At 33.5% G+C, this 15,902-nt stretch overlaps 1 protein-coding gene and 1 non-coding gene across 2 annotated transcripts in view; one reads left to right on the forward strand and one right to left on the reverse strand.

The window, feature by feature from the left end:
* The window catches only part of LOC118200447 (protein tolkin-like), a 584,765-nt gene that overhangs the window by 252,438 nt on the left and 316,425 nt on the right, over positions 1 to 15,902 (forward strand). The window contains exon 4 of the mRNA XM_085819846.1: positions 5,360 to 5,502. Coding sequence (XP_085675972.1) covers positions 5,360 to 5,502 — 143 coding nt within the window. The remainder of the gene's footprint in view (positions 1 to 5,359; positions 5,503 to 15,902) is intronic.
* TRNAY-GUA (transfer RNA tyrosine (anticodon GUA)) lies at positions 920 to 992 on the reverse strand. Its single transcript has one exon. It is a non-coding gene; the product is annotated as a tRNA-Tyr (tRNA).

Here is a 15,902-nt window from a genome sequence, read left to right on the forward strand (position 1 = left end):
CTTTCATTAATGATAATAATTAAAATTGCTAATAATTAAAATCACCATAAAGATAAAAATAGTTTTCTTTTAATTTGATGAATTGCTTTCATACTTAAATATTTTGCTTTCATATTTTAAATATTTCATATTTTTGAAAATCAAATTTGAAGTATCTTAATTTGAAGACAGTTGCTTGTAAATTTTATGGAGCATAATCTTGGAGGTTGCGATGCGCTAATTAATTTGAAGAAATCTGTTAAATGAAAAAGTAAAACTGATTCAATGCTTTCATTAAAAAATTTGATTCACTAATTAGAGCTCTCAGTGAATGAGAATTTATGTTTTAATGAATTAATTACTTCTCATTCTTATTGGCACTGAAACGCTCACAATTAAGGTTTTTGATGCCATGTTATTAGCAATTTGTGTACATTTTGTTAATCTTGTATTTTCTCATTGCTATGCGTTAGAAGTTTGGAGCATATTACAATATGATTTTTACATAATTCGTACTTCAATTCAGCTACAAAGCAAGTTTAATGATCAAATAAAATTGAAACTGTTCTAGACATGCCTGTCTTAAAATACCAGAGCAATACCGTAACTATGTATATATAAAGTCATAAACACTAAAAAATTCGGGGATTAAGCGGTTAACCTAATTTCAACCTCTTCGGCCGATTCCGGGAGAAACACAAATCATATTTCTAATGTTTTCTAATCAGCATCGAATCAATTTATAATTTCTAATTAGCATCGAAGGAGTTACAGCGTCTGCATCGTGGAATTAAGTACGCAAATAAAATTATTTTGAAAACATGAATTAGATTTTGGCAAGAATTAGATTTTAATTATACTTACTGGATAATAAACATATTTGAATGAGTATATTTCCATATTTTCATTTTGTTACAGATGTTCAGGAAAAAGTAAACCCCGCCCAACGTGGGGTTCAAACCCACGACCCCGAGATTTACAGTCTCGTGCTCTACCGACTGAGCTAGCCGGGCGACAGCAAAACGCGCATTTCTTCTCTTCATATTCTTATCAACCATTCGAAGATCTTGATAAAATGTAATGTACTAAGGAAGAAACCAGATGCTTCTGTAACGTTTTTGAAGAAGCAAGTCAGAAACTATTGAAATTAAGCATTACGCTATCAAATAATTGTTGAATAAATTTTAAATATAATTTCTTATTTTTCACAACTTATTCGTAAAAGTACACTAATGTTTTATTTCCTTTTAGGCCAAGTTTTTAGGAATGGTCAAACTTATTTGTTTCCTCAAAGGATGTCTATTAATCATATTCTCCGAAAATATTTCCCTTCTTGCTATTTACAGCGATTCCGTTTTTGTGCATAACAGTCACTCTTTAAGCCATCATGTCGATGATACATCATTTTGGTTGCGATGTTACTTTTTGAAAGTTAATCTGAGTCACTTATCTGATTAAGTACCTTCATTTATTTCGACACTGTTTAAAGAGAAAACGCCATTTATTATGTCATTTTGAGTTTATGTATTAATTTTGTTACTTCCCTCCTAAGAACAGACTCATTCAGTTTTTGAAACTTATTCATTTCGTCATTCACATAATCACATAATAATTTTTCGAAGTGATGAAAGATCATCCTATGCAGTTTTTAGTTACATAAGATGTTATAATGAAAAAAAGAGAGAAGTTATACAGAAGGTACTTTAAATAATGAAAGCTAGTTCGCATTCTCATATATTACTGCCTCGTCTTGGGATTCTTTAATTACGCACGCTCTAGATTGCCCTGTTTTTCGGTGGCACTGAAACTGTTATAAATCATATTCATTTACATAATATTTAATTTAATATAATAGTGTTTATGAATTCTTATTAAGGCTTAAAAGGTATCTTTTAAGAATTAGACAAATAACATTAGGTTTATGCAGTTTTCGAATTCAACTCTATTGATTTCAATGCAATCAGCGTAGGTACTCCATCTATTTCTTTTTTTATTTATGAGAGATCTGTGAAGTTGCTAAAACCTTATCTTAAATGTGTTACTAAGGCACAAAAGCGGCCGAATGCTGAACGCTGGTAGCTTGGTCAGGAGTTCGAGTCCCAGCGAACGGGCTGGCTGCGGGGATGTTTTCGTGGTTTTCCTCATGTGTAACGTCGATACAATCCAGTTTCCCTTAAAAGTCCTTCACGGACATCCCTTCCTGGCCATGTAGTGCCTAATGGCGGAGCAGATAATTAAGTAAATAAATAAAATTGCTCGTCTTTAAAATTGAGCCCACCAATGGCTAGAGCAGAAACGTAAGTTGACGCAGGTAGTTCAACCAGAGTTCCAGTCCCGACGAAAGGACGTTTTAGTGGTTTTCTGCATGTGTAATGTGGATGCGTGCCAGTTTCCCTTAGAATGTCGCCCATCAACGGCCGAGCGGTAAAGTCGCTGAACACTGGTAGTTTTGATCTGTGTTCAATTCCAGACGAACGGCTTCATGGCTGTTTTCGTAGTTTGCCCCGTGTGTAACATGTTTACAAGAGGGTTTCCTTTAAAAAGGTCCTCCACGAAAGTATTCTTTGCTTTAGGCCCTCTTGTGCTTCTCAATAAAGATTACTCTTTTTAGGCTGATAGCCCTTTTATTGCTTTGCCATAACAAAATAAACCAAATAGACCTATTTAAAACTGCTCTAATTTGCGTATTCTGATGAAGTAAATGAAAAACTGTAGAAATATAGGACATATTTTCATAAAAGAATACAATATGTATATTAAAATAAACATTAAAATTACGCAATGACATTTTTATTCCAAACGCAATTCGTTTTTCAGTTCGCTTTTATTAGCTTCTTAAAATAATATATGAGGATATCTTTAAAATATTAAACCATATTTCTGACTTGCATTTCATTCTTATATCCAGTATTTTTGATAGCTTATATTTCTATACAAATCTTAGTTATTAATGCTTATATTCATGCCTTGGTAGTAGGTAGTATAACTAAATGATGCCATGCCTAAGTCTTTTCATTCAGCAAGCAAATGATATGCGTTAAGTCTGTGTTTCTAGTGATTATTTGATAAAGTTACATTTCCCTTTTTTACTCCGTAGCTAAAACACTGCTTCTCAACTAATCTTAATTATCAGTTTTGGAACTTTTTCGCTTTCTTTCTGCTCATGCTAAATTATAATTAAATCTCACACTATCTGTGATTAAAACATTCCATTTTCCAGATCCGAAATCCCTTATCTATCGACAAAAACTCTGTTAATCACCCCATTTTTCCCGGAAACTCGTTTATTCCGTTACAGTATCTTCGTCTCTTGAAGCGACTAAAACAACTAATTTGCCGACAAATGACCTGTTTATATGAGATATTTTTTTCTGTTACTCTCGTTGACTCTGGAATCACTAATGACCAACAATTACTGTCAACTATGACTTGACCGAAGACAGTAATTTCTTTCACCGGCCCTTTAGATTCATCGGGGAATTGAGTTTTTGTGTCGGACGGCATTGTTATAGGCTTGGTACAGCATCCGGAAATTTCTGTGAAATAGAAATACGGACATTTCTTTTATTTGATAAATCTGGCAGAAAAGCGTCTTTCTAAGGCAAAACTAACGTATAACAATTCCAAAATTAACGTAACGAAAAATATATGCTTAAATCTTGTTTGAATTCTATTTACATCGTAAAGTTCCCATAAATGTGATTCAGCAGGAAAACGGAAAGCTAAAAAGACAATAAAAGTAATTAACATAAAACAACGAATGAATGAAACTAAATGTGTACTGTACATATGTGTACATATGTGTACTGTAAGTTATGTGTAAGGTATTTCTTCCATGTTCTTATCATACCTTTATAAGTAGTGGTCAGCACGATGGACGCGTATTCCAAAGGTCCGTGGTTCGAATCCCGGCGAGGGCGTTGCTCAGTTTTCATCTCTTCGGTTTCAAAAAATACCTAATGTCCCTACAGTGGCGCCCGAACTACAAAGCGGTGAATGATGACGCTTTACCACCAGGATTTGGCGATTGGGTCTCCTAAAAACCACACTCCCCATTTTAAAGGGGGAGTATATAAGGTATTTCTCCCACCTGCTTAGCATGCCTTCGTAGTGTAGTGGTCAGCACGCTGGGCGCGTATTCCAGAGGTCCGTGGTTCGGTTCCTGAAGAGGGCGGTGCTCATTTTCCATCTCTCCTGCTTCCAATTAACCTCATGTCTCTACAACATTTAAACTATTATTAAAATCAATAAGAAAATTCTGAACGTCATATAAGACGAAAAACGGCTACAAAAGATATACAAAAATTCCAAACTTATGAAACTACCGTAATCATAATGTTATATCTTTAATCTATGTGCATAAAGAAGAATGTCAGTTTTTTGTTTGTTTATATAAGTGTAGTCCATACAGCTCTACAGTTTTATTCCGATTTTGATGAAATTTTGCCCACATTAGCTTTTAAATAAGAGGTAGGACACTATCTATATAAGACTGTGAAAGACCACAACACGGGCCCTGTACTCGGGGTATTTATCTTAGAATGCTGCGTTCACAACATCCAACATGTTAATAATTCATCTTAGGTTTACATAGCCGCTGTTGCGTTCCCGATATCAGTGGAAATTATGCGTGCTTCATATACAGACCTACAGTTCTAAGCTAAGCAAGGAATTTATAGCCGTTTTTTTTTACAAAAATAAGTATTAATATTTGCAAGCAGCTTAAACTTTGAAATCACATCACTCATCTTAGTTTTACATCGCCATTTTTACGTCCCCGCTTTCAGGGTGCCGGCTTCGTTTTTCCTTTAGAATAGTGTGAAACTTTTCGGAATAATGCAGAACTGTTAAAGGAAAATTTAAGTGCGGTCTGTTTTTTACTTAGCTTTTTACCCTCTGAGCGGCCAGGGTTTTCGCAAAGAAAGCACAAATTTCCCAAAACCACTATAAGAACAAGTTATTATTTTATTTTAATGTAAAAGCTCTCCTGGTATTTCTTACCTGTATTTGTGTGCTTTTGATATATTGCCTTAATTTCTTCCCACTTATTTTAATATTCACGTATATATACGTTCTTACAGATATCATAAAAAGTATTCTAGGCCGTATATATACGGACTTGCAGCTTAGCCTGGTGTTTCACATTTGTGGTTCTCGAAGAGTTGTTACTTTTATTCAGTTAAAATGTAGTTTTAAACTATTTTAGTTTTAAAGTAAATGTCATCCACATCTAATATACTCCAGTGATAGTTTATGTTATACTAGAAATGTATTAAACTATTTTTAAAGTAAATATCATCCATCATCCATATCTAATATACTCCTGTGATATATGGCTTTCCCCTTTATTTAACTATATTTTCTAAATGTGTTTCCATAGATCTCGAAATCGCATGCGACATAACGGAAAGAATAGAAGGAAGAGTATGCAGCACAACCGACCAAAACGAGCAGCCACTGCCCGTCCAGAACGATTATGGGATAGAGCTGTCATTCCTTATGACATAGAGTCCAACTTTAGTGGTAAGCCGAACTTCTTTTTTTCCAACGCTATAGTAAATCTTGCTTCTTTCAGGAAAGTATGCGCTCACTCTAAATGCACCTTGGGCCTTTCAAAGGGAATTTGATTCGCCGTAAGTGACTTATGTGACAAATCAAATCAAGAACAAATGCTAAGTCTGTATTTAATCTACGTTCTTCTCTTCTGACACATATCTACTACACAATATCTGGCAGCTTATGCATAAATCAGTACTGTATAAAGACACTGGAAATTGTTAGAGACAAAGTTCTTTACCTTTTTATTTTGGTGCAAAAAATGAACTGAAGTGTTTTTTTCTGAGGCAAGATTATGCGATAAATTAAATTAGTAAAATTCTTTTGTCTTGTGTTAATAAAACGTAGCTAACAGAAAGCTATATCATTAGATAACAGAAGCTAACAGAATAACTAGTACTTCATTGCAAATGTTAAAAAAGTATATAAGGCTATAAAGAATGTAATGGCCATTTATACATAATTTATAAAGAAAAGTTCTATCTTAAAAATAAGTTTCATTAGTGAACTGTGTAATTAATTCACTAACGAAGCTTATTTTTAAGATAAAAGTTTTCTTCAAAGTTAGTTATACCTAGTTATTAGCTAGTTAAGAACTAGCTAATAACTAGGTAAAACTAGCTTTGATAAAAACTTGCTAATATTTTAACTTCAATTTGAAAACATTTCTCAGTCTAATAGTTTTGTCTTCATCCTATTTACGAGTCCATATTACGAAGTTTTAAACGTCATAAATATAGGAACTAACAATTAGATTTCCTTACTTATGCTCTTTCCCGCCCAGACGTTATAGTTGTTAGGGGAGCCGACTGAAGGCTCGGGAAACCAAAGGGTCAGGGTTCAAATCTTGGAGAGTGCAGGGTTCAAATTCCGGAGAATGCAGGTTTCGAATCCCGGAGAGTGCAGGGTTGTAATTGCCCGCCCGTTCGTTCGTAGGAGGCAAAGATGGCAAACATGTTAGGTGCCTCTATAATAAATTGACCACTACTTCTGGCCTTAGGTGTGGCCAAGCCGAAGTCGGCTGAGGATCCGCCATTGAAGAAAAAAAAACTTACGTTATTTATCTTTATGGGACACTTTGCTGCTAAGCATACAGAGCAGTTAAAATGGCGAACAGCCATTAACGTGAGAAGGTTAACACTTGCAAGTTTTCTTATGTTTTTAAAAATATGAAAATATCCAGTTTAAAGAAATGAGCCCTTCCCATCAGCTAAGCTGTTCATTCAAAGATAGGCATGTTTTGTGTGGTTGGATACGGACGACATTATCTATTTTCAGCTCTTAAAAATGAAACATATATTCAATTCCGAAGTATTCCTCTATCAGCTCGAGCGTCCGTATCAAGCTTTGCTCATCAAACATCCAGCATTGGTTAACAGAAGAAAAAGAATTCTCCAGTAACATAATACCAAACAATATAACGATAGGACGGCCGAGCAAAAAATGCAGGAACCAAAATAGGAAATGCTTCCTCACTAACCATTTTCAGCGTATATCATCCTATTAGACTACCACCTATTTCAACAAATATTTCCTAGAGGTTAAAATATTTAAAAAACGGAATAATGTCCTTCAAAAATTTTCTCAAATTTTCAATTTGAAACCAAAGTACTTCTACAAAGGTAGAAATATGAGGCTGCCAGAAAGAGAGGAGATGTTAGTAGTAAAAAATAGTAGTAGATAGTTAGTTATACAGTTTACTAACGAAGCTTATTTTTAAGATAAAAATCTTCTTTACAATTTAGGTATAAATGGTCATTACATTTTATATAGCTTCATATTTTTTTAGCAATTGCAATAAAAGTAAACAAACAATTTAAGTTTATTTACAGAATATTTTTGAAACTATGCATTGTAAAGGTTTTGAACTGTTCATTATTTTTTTACAAATAATATATTATAGTAATAAAACGCATTCTTTTAAGTTGCGAAGCAAATAATATTTTAAATATGCGATCTTTATTTAGTTTTGGGTATGCATCAGAGTGTAATGAAGCTGATGTACAGTGTAAATTTTCAGAAGCATAAAGTAAAAAAAGGGGTGAAAAAAATTGAGAATCTAAACCCTCGGTGCCTTTTTTAATTAAAAAAAAATATAACTGATAAAACATTTAATAAAACAGATATTATGTACATAGGAACAACAATGGAATGAAGTATATTTTTCCCTCATATTTAAAAAAAAAAGATCACACTACAATTTATTACAAAGAAAAAACGTAATTTATAAATAATATTTTTAATCACAGACACCAATTTGTTTTATTTTAAACCTGACTTTTTTTATTTCACCAAGGAAAAAGAGTTCTTGTTTTAAAATCCTGAAACGTAACATAAATATTTCAATTACTTTTGTTATCATTCAGAATGCATTTTGAAGAATATAAGATTTAAAACGAAATTTTTTGAAAGTTATGATCATTTTCTAATAACATATCAATGATTGAAATTTGTTAGTAATTTTGGTAGCTGTTTCTAAAATCAAAATATATATATTGCCAAGATATTTGATACCATGTCTAGACGCTTTTAATATGTAGACGCTGCTGATAATTGTCTTAGAATTATCATATGAGTTAAAGTCTGTATGTTCTGCCAAGTTAAGAAAATGAATAGTGTATTCAGTGTTGTTAAATTTGCTTTTCCTATTAACAGAAGATTAGGATTATTTAGATTATGGTAAAATACACCAGAGGATGTACCTTCGTGAGAGACGTTTTAAAGAAAATTAATTGTATTAGTCTTTTGCATAGGAAGTACTATGAAAATAATAGACAATTAAGACTCCCATGCAGTAATCTCGTTCTCTTTAATTTAAATCTGGATTTTATCACTAGCGTTAAGGGGTTTTGCCACTTGGCCTCTGGTGGCCCTTCATTCAAAAGGAACAAAAAAGGGGAAATGAAAGTAAAAAATACAATTCTCTAACTTTCTAGAAAATACGCTATATCGAAAAAGGAAAAATAAAACTTTAACTTCATAATCTACATAACTCATAATCTACATACTTTTAACTTCAGAAAGTGAGTACGAGAGCAGTTTATCTCATGTATTAAAGCAGTGTTTCCCAGCATGGGCGTACCTTCCCTCTGCGAATGCTGTGGAGGTCTATGAGGCATTAGTAATCCAAGGGACAGTAAGGCGCATTATGAATCGAAATACTCTAGAAAATTTTTATTGCTGTAATCGGTATAGCGGATAGAAATATGACTGTCGTATAGATGGGCTCTGGCTCAAATCCCGAAAAAGGATTGGATATTTTTAAATGCAAATTGTCTTTGTTACATGGGGCACTTAAAATATACGGTGCCCCGAAAGTCTTCTGGAGTGGTTTGGTGCTAAGAGAAGAGCGCAGGGAGATAATTGGATATGTTTCCTACGGATTATTCTTTATAATTGGGACAAAAAATCGTATTGTTCAACTTTAAGGTGCTCAAAACTCAAGCCAGCGGCAAACGCTATACTGCGCTCTTCGCCGCGATAAATTCGTGGACTTGTTCTGATACTCTCAGACAAGTGAGGTAAGCCACACGAGGCCTCTAATAATTATTTCTTTTTTTTTCTGAAGAGGATGTCTTTTAACACATCAAAAGTATGCACATATTTTTATCTATTTTGCAGTTTGTGCAATTAAACGTCATCTGCAGAAAGTTAAATCCATTTTTAGATTTATAAATATGTGTTGTGCTTCAATGCTGTAAGCATGAAAAATAAAAAAAAAAAAAAAAAGTCAGTATCGTGATGCATACAATATTCAGCGATAAAAATACCTTTTATCGATAACAAAAGTCCTTGGAATGTCCATGAGTACTACCAACTGGTTGTATAATAAATTAAGTGTATTATATCAAATAAATGCTTTTTTAAAAATAACAATTTAAACTATTAAGAAAAGGCTTATTGGTTTTAAAGCGACGAATTTGTTAAATAGTTAAAAATGATTAAAAGGTAATTTTAAAATATCATGCTTTGCAAAATGATAAATCTCTAAAAATTTGTGAGACCCATGGAAGATAAATTGTAGATTATTAAAGTAACGGCAACACTTGTCAGTCCACATGGATGATAAACGCATACTAGCATAGAGCAATGTAACGTAACGGTCAAAAATGTTTGAAAAATCTTCGCAAAAACGTTTAAAATAATTTTTAATAACAAAATGTTTACGCTACCTGTATGTATAACTTTTATATATATTACGCTACGAATATATATATATATACTATAAATGTATTACGTTACCAGCGTACGATCTATAGTCTATCTTCCTTGGGTGACGTGGCAGAGAACGAACTTATAGAGTGTTACCGTTCGATATGATATAAAATATTTAATGCTTTCAAATTGTAACTGTTGAACACTTTGAGCGAGTTAAAGAACGCTTTCAATAATACCTCAAAACTATAGGTTTTTTAAATGTATGTGATTGATATAATTTAAAATACACTTAATTTATGTAATATTTAGCTGAGACTTGATATTTTCATTGTTTATATTAATAAATAAATTATGTTTTCTAATGGCATATACTACTTACCTCGATTACAGGATCGCTGATTTTTATTTTAAGTAAAAGGAATTTATTAAAAGTAAAAGTAAAAGGATTTTTATTTTAAGTAAAGGAAAGTAAAAGGAAGTTTTAGCGCTTGAAATATACTGTAATGCTTTCAGCAACCTTCATAGCTGAGCAATTTGTATGTACTTTCCTGATCCATTAAGCTGGTGAGTTCAGTTTTAGGGTAGTTTTTTGTATGTGTTCTTATTCGAAGATTCAGGGAACCATGCCTTTGCTGGGAGCTAGAAAAGAAGGTTTAATTGGAAGATCTGCTTCAGCAATTAATTCGTGGAGGTGAGAGAGCTTTTCATTTATGTATTCCTCCATCTATCCCATTATGTATTTCAACTCTTAACCTTAAAACTTTGGTCAGTTCATGTACATAATGTTGAAATCTCGCATACTCCTTTTCCTGCAGCTATATGGCCATGACTGGAACTTTTGTGAACTTTATCAGCTTTCAAAACATTCCCTAAAAAGGGGGTGCATTCACCAGCTGAAGTTTTAAATATGTTCTAGTCGTCAAATATAGAACAGCATGTCGTCTCTAAAACTTCCCATAACTTCAGAACAAATTTAAGAGCATGGATCTGAAGTAGAAATGTTTTCTTCTTAGTAGACTTGTCCGTAGAGCGATGTTAAGAACTTTGCACGTACGATATATCCTTCATTATGAATACCCATTCCCTGTTTACGAATGTTACGTTTCAGAATTATCTCTGCCCCGAAGAAACGGTGAACCGTTTCTTCGGAGTAGGTGCCTCTTTCGCCTAAAAATTCCCCACACCTTTATCCTTCTGAAATAGCTTACCAGAAAAAGCACCGTATAACTAGTAATTTGCCAATGAAAGAATATTACTTTCAAGAACTGTTAGTGTATGCAATCTAAGTGCAGCGTAATAAACATGCAAGTAAAACTGTCGCATTGCCACCTACTTCTTTTCGTGTGATTCGTTGCAATCGGTCTACGATACCATTTAAAATATATTTTTGTTATTTGTTAAGTGCTACATTTCCTTTTGAAAAGACGTCTATGCATTTATTTATAGTTTGCTTCAGAATAACATAAAATTTAACATAACGTAACAGATAAATGAAACAGCAGAGAGAATCAGTAGGAGAGTTCGATATTCTTTTAGTAGAGGAAAACACCCGTTTAGAACGCATGACGTTGCAGTCTCGTTTTCAGAGGAATCCTTCTTAACGAAATGTACCATGACAAAGGTTTCTGTGATTTGCTCGGGAGGAATTTCTTTCCACAGTTTCTTCACTTTTATGCTTCTCTGTGGATATTTGCTTGGACAGGGAGTGGTGAGTATTCGTAACACTCCCCAGCTACTCGTTAACTTTTTCATAGGTTGAAATCTCAGACGCACTTTCTCCTAAAATTAAGTAAAGAAGCTTCTTTGTAAATATTTATCTTTACTGAAATTTACGTGGATTAAAAGAGAATAATATCATATAATATCATAATCCTTGAATAATGGCAATGTTACATGTATATACAGAAATCTGTGGAGCCTGTGAGAAATCTGTACCAGATGCTTTTTAAGTGTGTAGAGTTTTTCGTACCACTAACGTAAGGCTAAGCTTGTAATCTGCATAATTTTAAAAATTAATTTCTCCTAGCATGTATGTTACCGCATATTCTTTTTTCAGACATAATTTTTGCTCGGTTATTAAATATCATTTTAAATTGGTCTTTTCTTGGAATAGGCATTGAGAAGATCTTTCGGTGCATGTATATAAATACCTGTTGTTTCTACTAAACCCTTTTGAAAGTTTCTACTAACCCTTATGAATACTTCATGGATTTCTGGTGGCTAAAAGGCGAAATGCAGTTCTTGGTATTGACCAAAACCTTAATTACCTTATAGGCGACCGATAGTTTGTTCAACACTGTCCCAAGTTTGATGGAGCACATCCGGGGGAATAGATATAAGTGCCACTTATGTCCTTTTATCGATAACCAACCTCTCAAGGGTACTTTCGTCTCGTTTTAAGTGTATTTTGTCGCTAAAAGGCTATACAGACATAGGTCAAATCTAAGAATTCGTCGCTGCCAACAAGGTAGCCCCTATTGTTTACCAGACCTTTAAACACCTTACATTTGTTAGAGAGTTTGTCTAACACCGTCCGAGTGAAGAAAACAGCCAAACAGATCCCTAGGTCACTTGCTCTTCCTCTGGGAATAGATCCATGGGTCACTTATTTCTCTTCACCAGTCCACAATGTCAACTTTTGAGATTTTCAGGCACGAGAGAATTTTTAAATCCATGGCTTGATCGATTTTGAATTTTAAGTTCCCTCATTCCATAAATACACTCTACAGACACAGATCAGATCCAGAATTCATAGTGATCTAGAGAAAGAGGATTGTCCTCTTGATCAGAGGCAAAAGTCTAGGACTCATTTTATTTTACGAAGAGTTGTCCAGCACATGGAGAATAACCTCGAGAAACAAATCCAAGGATCCGTTACTCCTACCTACCAGATACTAATTTCTCGAGGAGAATTTTCTATCCATGTTATTTTGAGTATTCGTATGGCGCAAAAACACTATACAGATCAGATCCACGAATTCAGGGCGCCTAACTACAAACATCCGTATCTCTTTTGAGATTTGAACCGGGGCTCAATGATATGGCATACAGCGCCGCTGCCATATCTTTGAGCAAAGGTGAAAGACAAGGAAATATACAATGAAAAAGCACCTAATTTTTTCAAGTATGTGGTGTTACATATAAAATGCTTACAGAGCTGAAATTGATTTAACGATCTTTCTTCCGTATTTCAAGTGCAGTAATATTTTACAAAGAAAATCTTTTTATAATCGATCTAAATATTGAAACTACATATTAATTCCTGCACTAAACCAAATCTTTGTTAATGCAACTTCTGGAATAAGGGATGTGATTAAATAAAATTGCTTCCACGTTGTTAATATTCAGCACTAAATAAGAAAAACTATTTATTTAGTTTTTATGACCAAAGTAGATGTTTTAATTTTTTCCCTTAAAGTCTTTAATATTCCAAACCATTGATTATTAAACACAATATTCTAACCGTTAAACGAGGATAAATAATTGTGTATTCTATAAATCCTAGCAATTTCAGCTTAAATTTCTAGCTGAAGAAAAGCTTTCCAAAATCCATCTGCAAGGAACTATGAAAGAAATATTTTCAGTAGCAGAGTAATAAACTAAATTTTATGCCTTTCTGAAGGCGTTAGAAACTGAAAGAAAGAATATATTACTCAACGCGAAAATGCACTTAAATCGGAACAATATTTAAAAGACTGGGGACTCTACTTTGCTCGGTTTACTTCTTCGATCCATTTTTTTATATTTCTAATTCTCTTTCCAATGCATAGCATTTCGGAACGAAATAAAGTCTTCGTATGAAAAGACGGTGTTTTAGTCATGCCGATATCAATATCTAACGAAAAATTTCTTTTATAGGGAAAGCAGAAAGAACATTTTGAGTACGTAAAAGGTAAAACGGAAAAAGCAATTAAATGAAAACAGGTCCTTTATTTTTTAAATCAAAGGCGTAATACTCTTTTTTGGCTGTCGTGATATCGAAGATGTTTCGATGTAGTAAAAGTGTCCACAGCCAAAAATGTAGCGGAGAAAGATCATTACTTCTCATTACTTCTTTCTTCCATTAACTTTTAAAGCTGGGACAGACATCTTTTTCGTTGCTTGAAGACGTTACTTATAACTTCATTTTTGATAACTTTCCCAACTTTGATTTTGAATTATTTGGTTTCGGAGCGAGGAAGCACTTATTATCCTCCTCTATTGCACTTCTTTTTCTTCTTCTTTATTTACATAAGATACTGTCAGAGTTGAAAAGAGAACGAGAGTTACTCAAAATCTAGAATATATGCAAAATAGTGTAGTATATAATATAAGAATTCATAGACATTTAGAATTTACAGAGCCAGAGAATATATATATATATATATATATAATCAATTGTGCCAGAGCTAAATTCGAACCACGGATCTTCGAGTTGTCAGCTGTATGTGCTAAACACTGATACATCAGAGCCCGCTTGGAGGAACGCGGAAATTTCTTATATTTTTCCCCAGTTAAACGCCAGTTGGGAAGAGGCACAAGAACCAGTTGATTACATCCAGGGGATGATGAGTTTTCTTTTACGATATTTTAGATGCGGTGCCGCTGTCGGGGATTGGATTCATGGATCTTACATATGCTAACTAAAGACATTAACCACTTACACACGACAGTAGGCATGGTCTTTACATCATGGTTCACTTAAAACGCGGATGGGAAGAGGCGCGAGATTCAGTTTTTTAAGTTATTAGGTATTTTGAAGCAGGAGACGTGAATAACGTGCAGTGCTCTCTGTGGGACTCAAACATTGGAACTTCCGGTTACAAACCGGACATACTTTCCAGTTACTACCCGAATGCATGTGGTAAGCAGAGAGAAAGTACCTTATTATTATTAGAATATCATAAATTGATTAAATTTGTGCAGTGAGGAATTATCATCTGCAGAGTTTGGCTTGCCTTTTGGCATAAACTTGTTGCAAACTCCTAATAAACGTAAAGCGAATTATCGTTGTGGCTGAAATTCACTACAAAGTCTTGGTGAGATTTGAAATTAACCTTCTTATTTAAACACAAACTTGAATACAAGTGCACATTTTTGTGTTAACAGAATCAACGCAGCTTGTTGCGATGGAACTAAAGTAACAGTCGGATTCAAGTTGGAAATATAGACTCAACGACAAAGACTACATAGTTAAATTTTAATCTAAGCTGTCTCAAAATCTCTAACCGGCGTAACGATTCATATATCTGCAGCAATAACGCAAAGCCGAATAATAGCAAACTTATCACAGATGGCAGGGATTACGTCACGTGGCCTCGGAGGGTAGAAACACGCTTTGTCTTACATTCCAGAAACCTCAGCTTAAATACTCACTAAGTCAATTCATATTCTGGAGAGAAAACGGAAAGCAGAAGATGTAGTAAAGCCTGAAATTATAAATAACTGATGGATTTAAATAATAAATCTTACATATCCATCCAATTTTTACTACGATAGCCATTGTAGATACCACTATACATTTGAAGAGGAAAAATAGAAAATGATCTGCGCCTTCGCATGGATTCAAACCATGGATTTTTCTCTTGTTAGCTGGACCTAGTAACACCATGAAGAGCACGTATAGTGGAATGTGATAATTCTTTTAAAAATGACAAGGAAAATCTTAAATCAGAGAGTCAGACGTAGGAGGAATATTTATGAAATACTTTACAGTGCGATTCGGCCTAATCTTAATTGAATTGTAATATAGAGCATGCTTTTGAGGGTATTCTTTGGTTTAAAGTTATTACTGTATGTTACTGCTATGGTAGTTTAAAGTTACTGCTGTATGTTATTGCTATTGTATGGTTTAAATTTATTACTGTATGTTGTTGCTATTGTATGGTTTAAAGTAATTACTGTATGTTATTGCTATTGTATGGTTTTAAAGTTATTATTGTACGTTGTTTCAATTGTATGGTTTAGTATTAGTATAGACTTATTAAGCAGAGAACATCTAACTAAAAGTATAGATTAATGTATTTATAATCGTGTAAGCTGTAATGACTTATTAATACTGATTATTGTATAACTAGTAGATAGGAAAACAAACAGTTTGAATTAAAGAGCGACGCAGGTAGTTATTGTAGTCATAAAGCTTTGATGTGCTGAACACTGAAGAATCGTTTTATGCTGAACATTTCTTATCAAAATATAAATAAAATTAAATAAACATCCCCTAAAAATGT

Source organism: Stegodyphus dumicola, chromosome 7, assembly GCF_044657685.1.
Source record: "Stegodyphus dumicola isolate Sdum_Otavi_A_Nest chromosome 7, ASM4465768v1".
NCBI lineage: Eukaryota > Metazoa > Arthropoda > Arachnida > Araneae > Eresidae > Stegodyphus > Stegodyphus dumicola.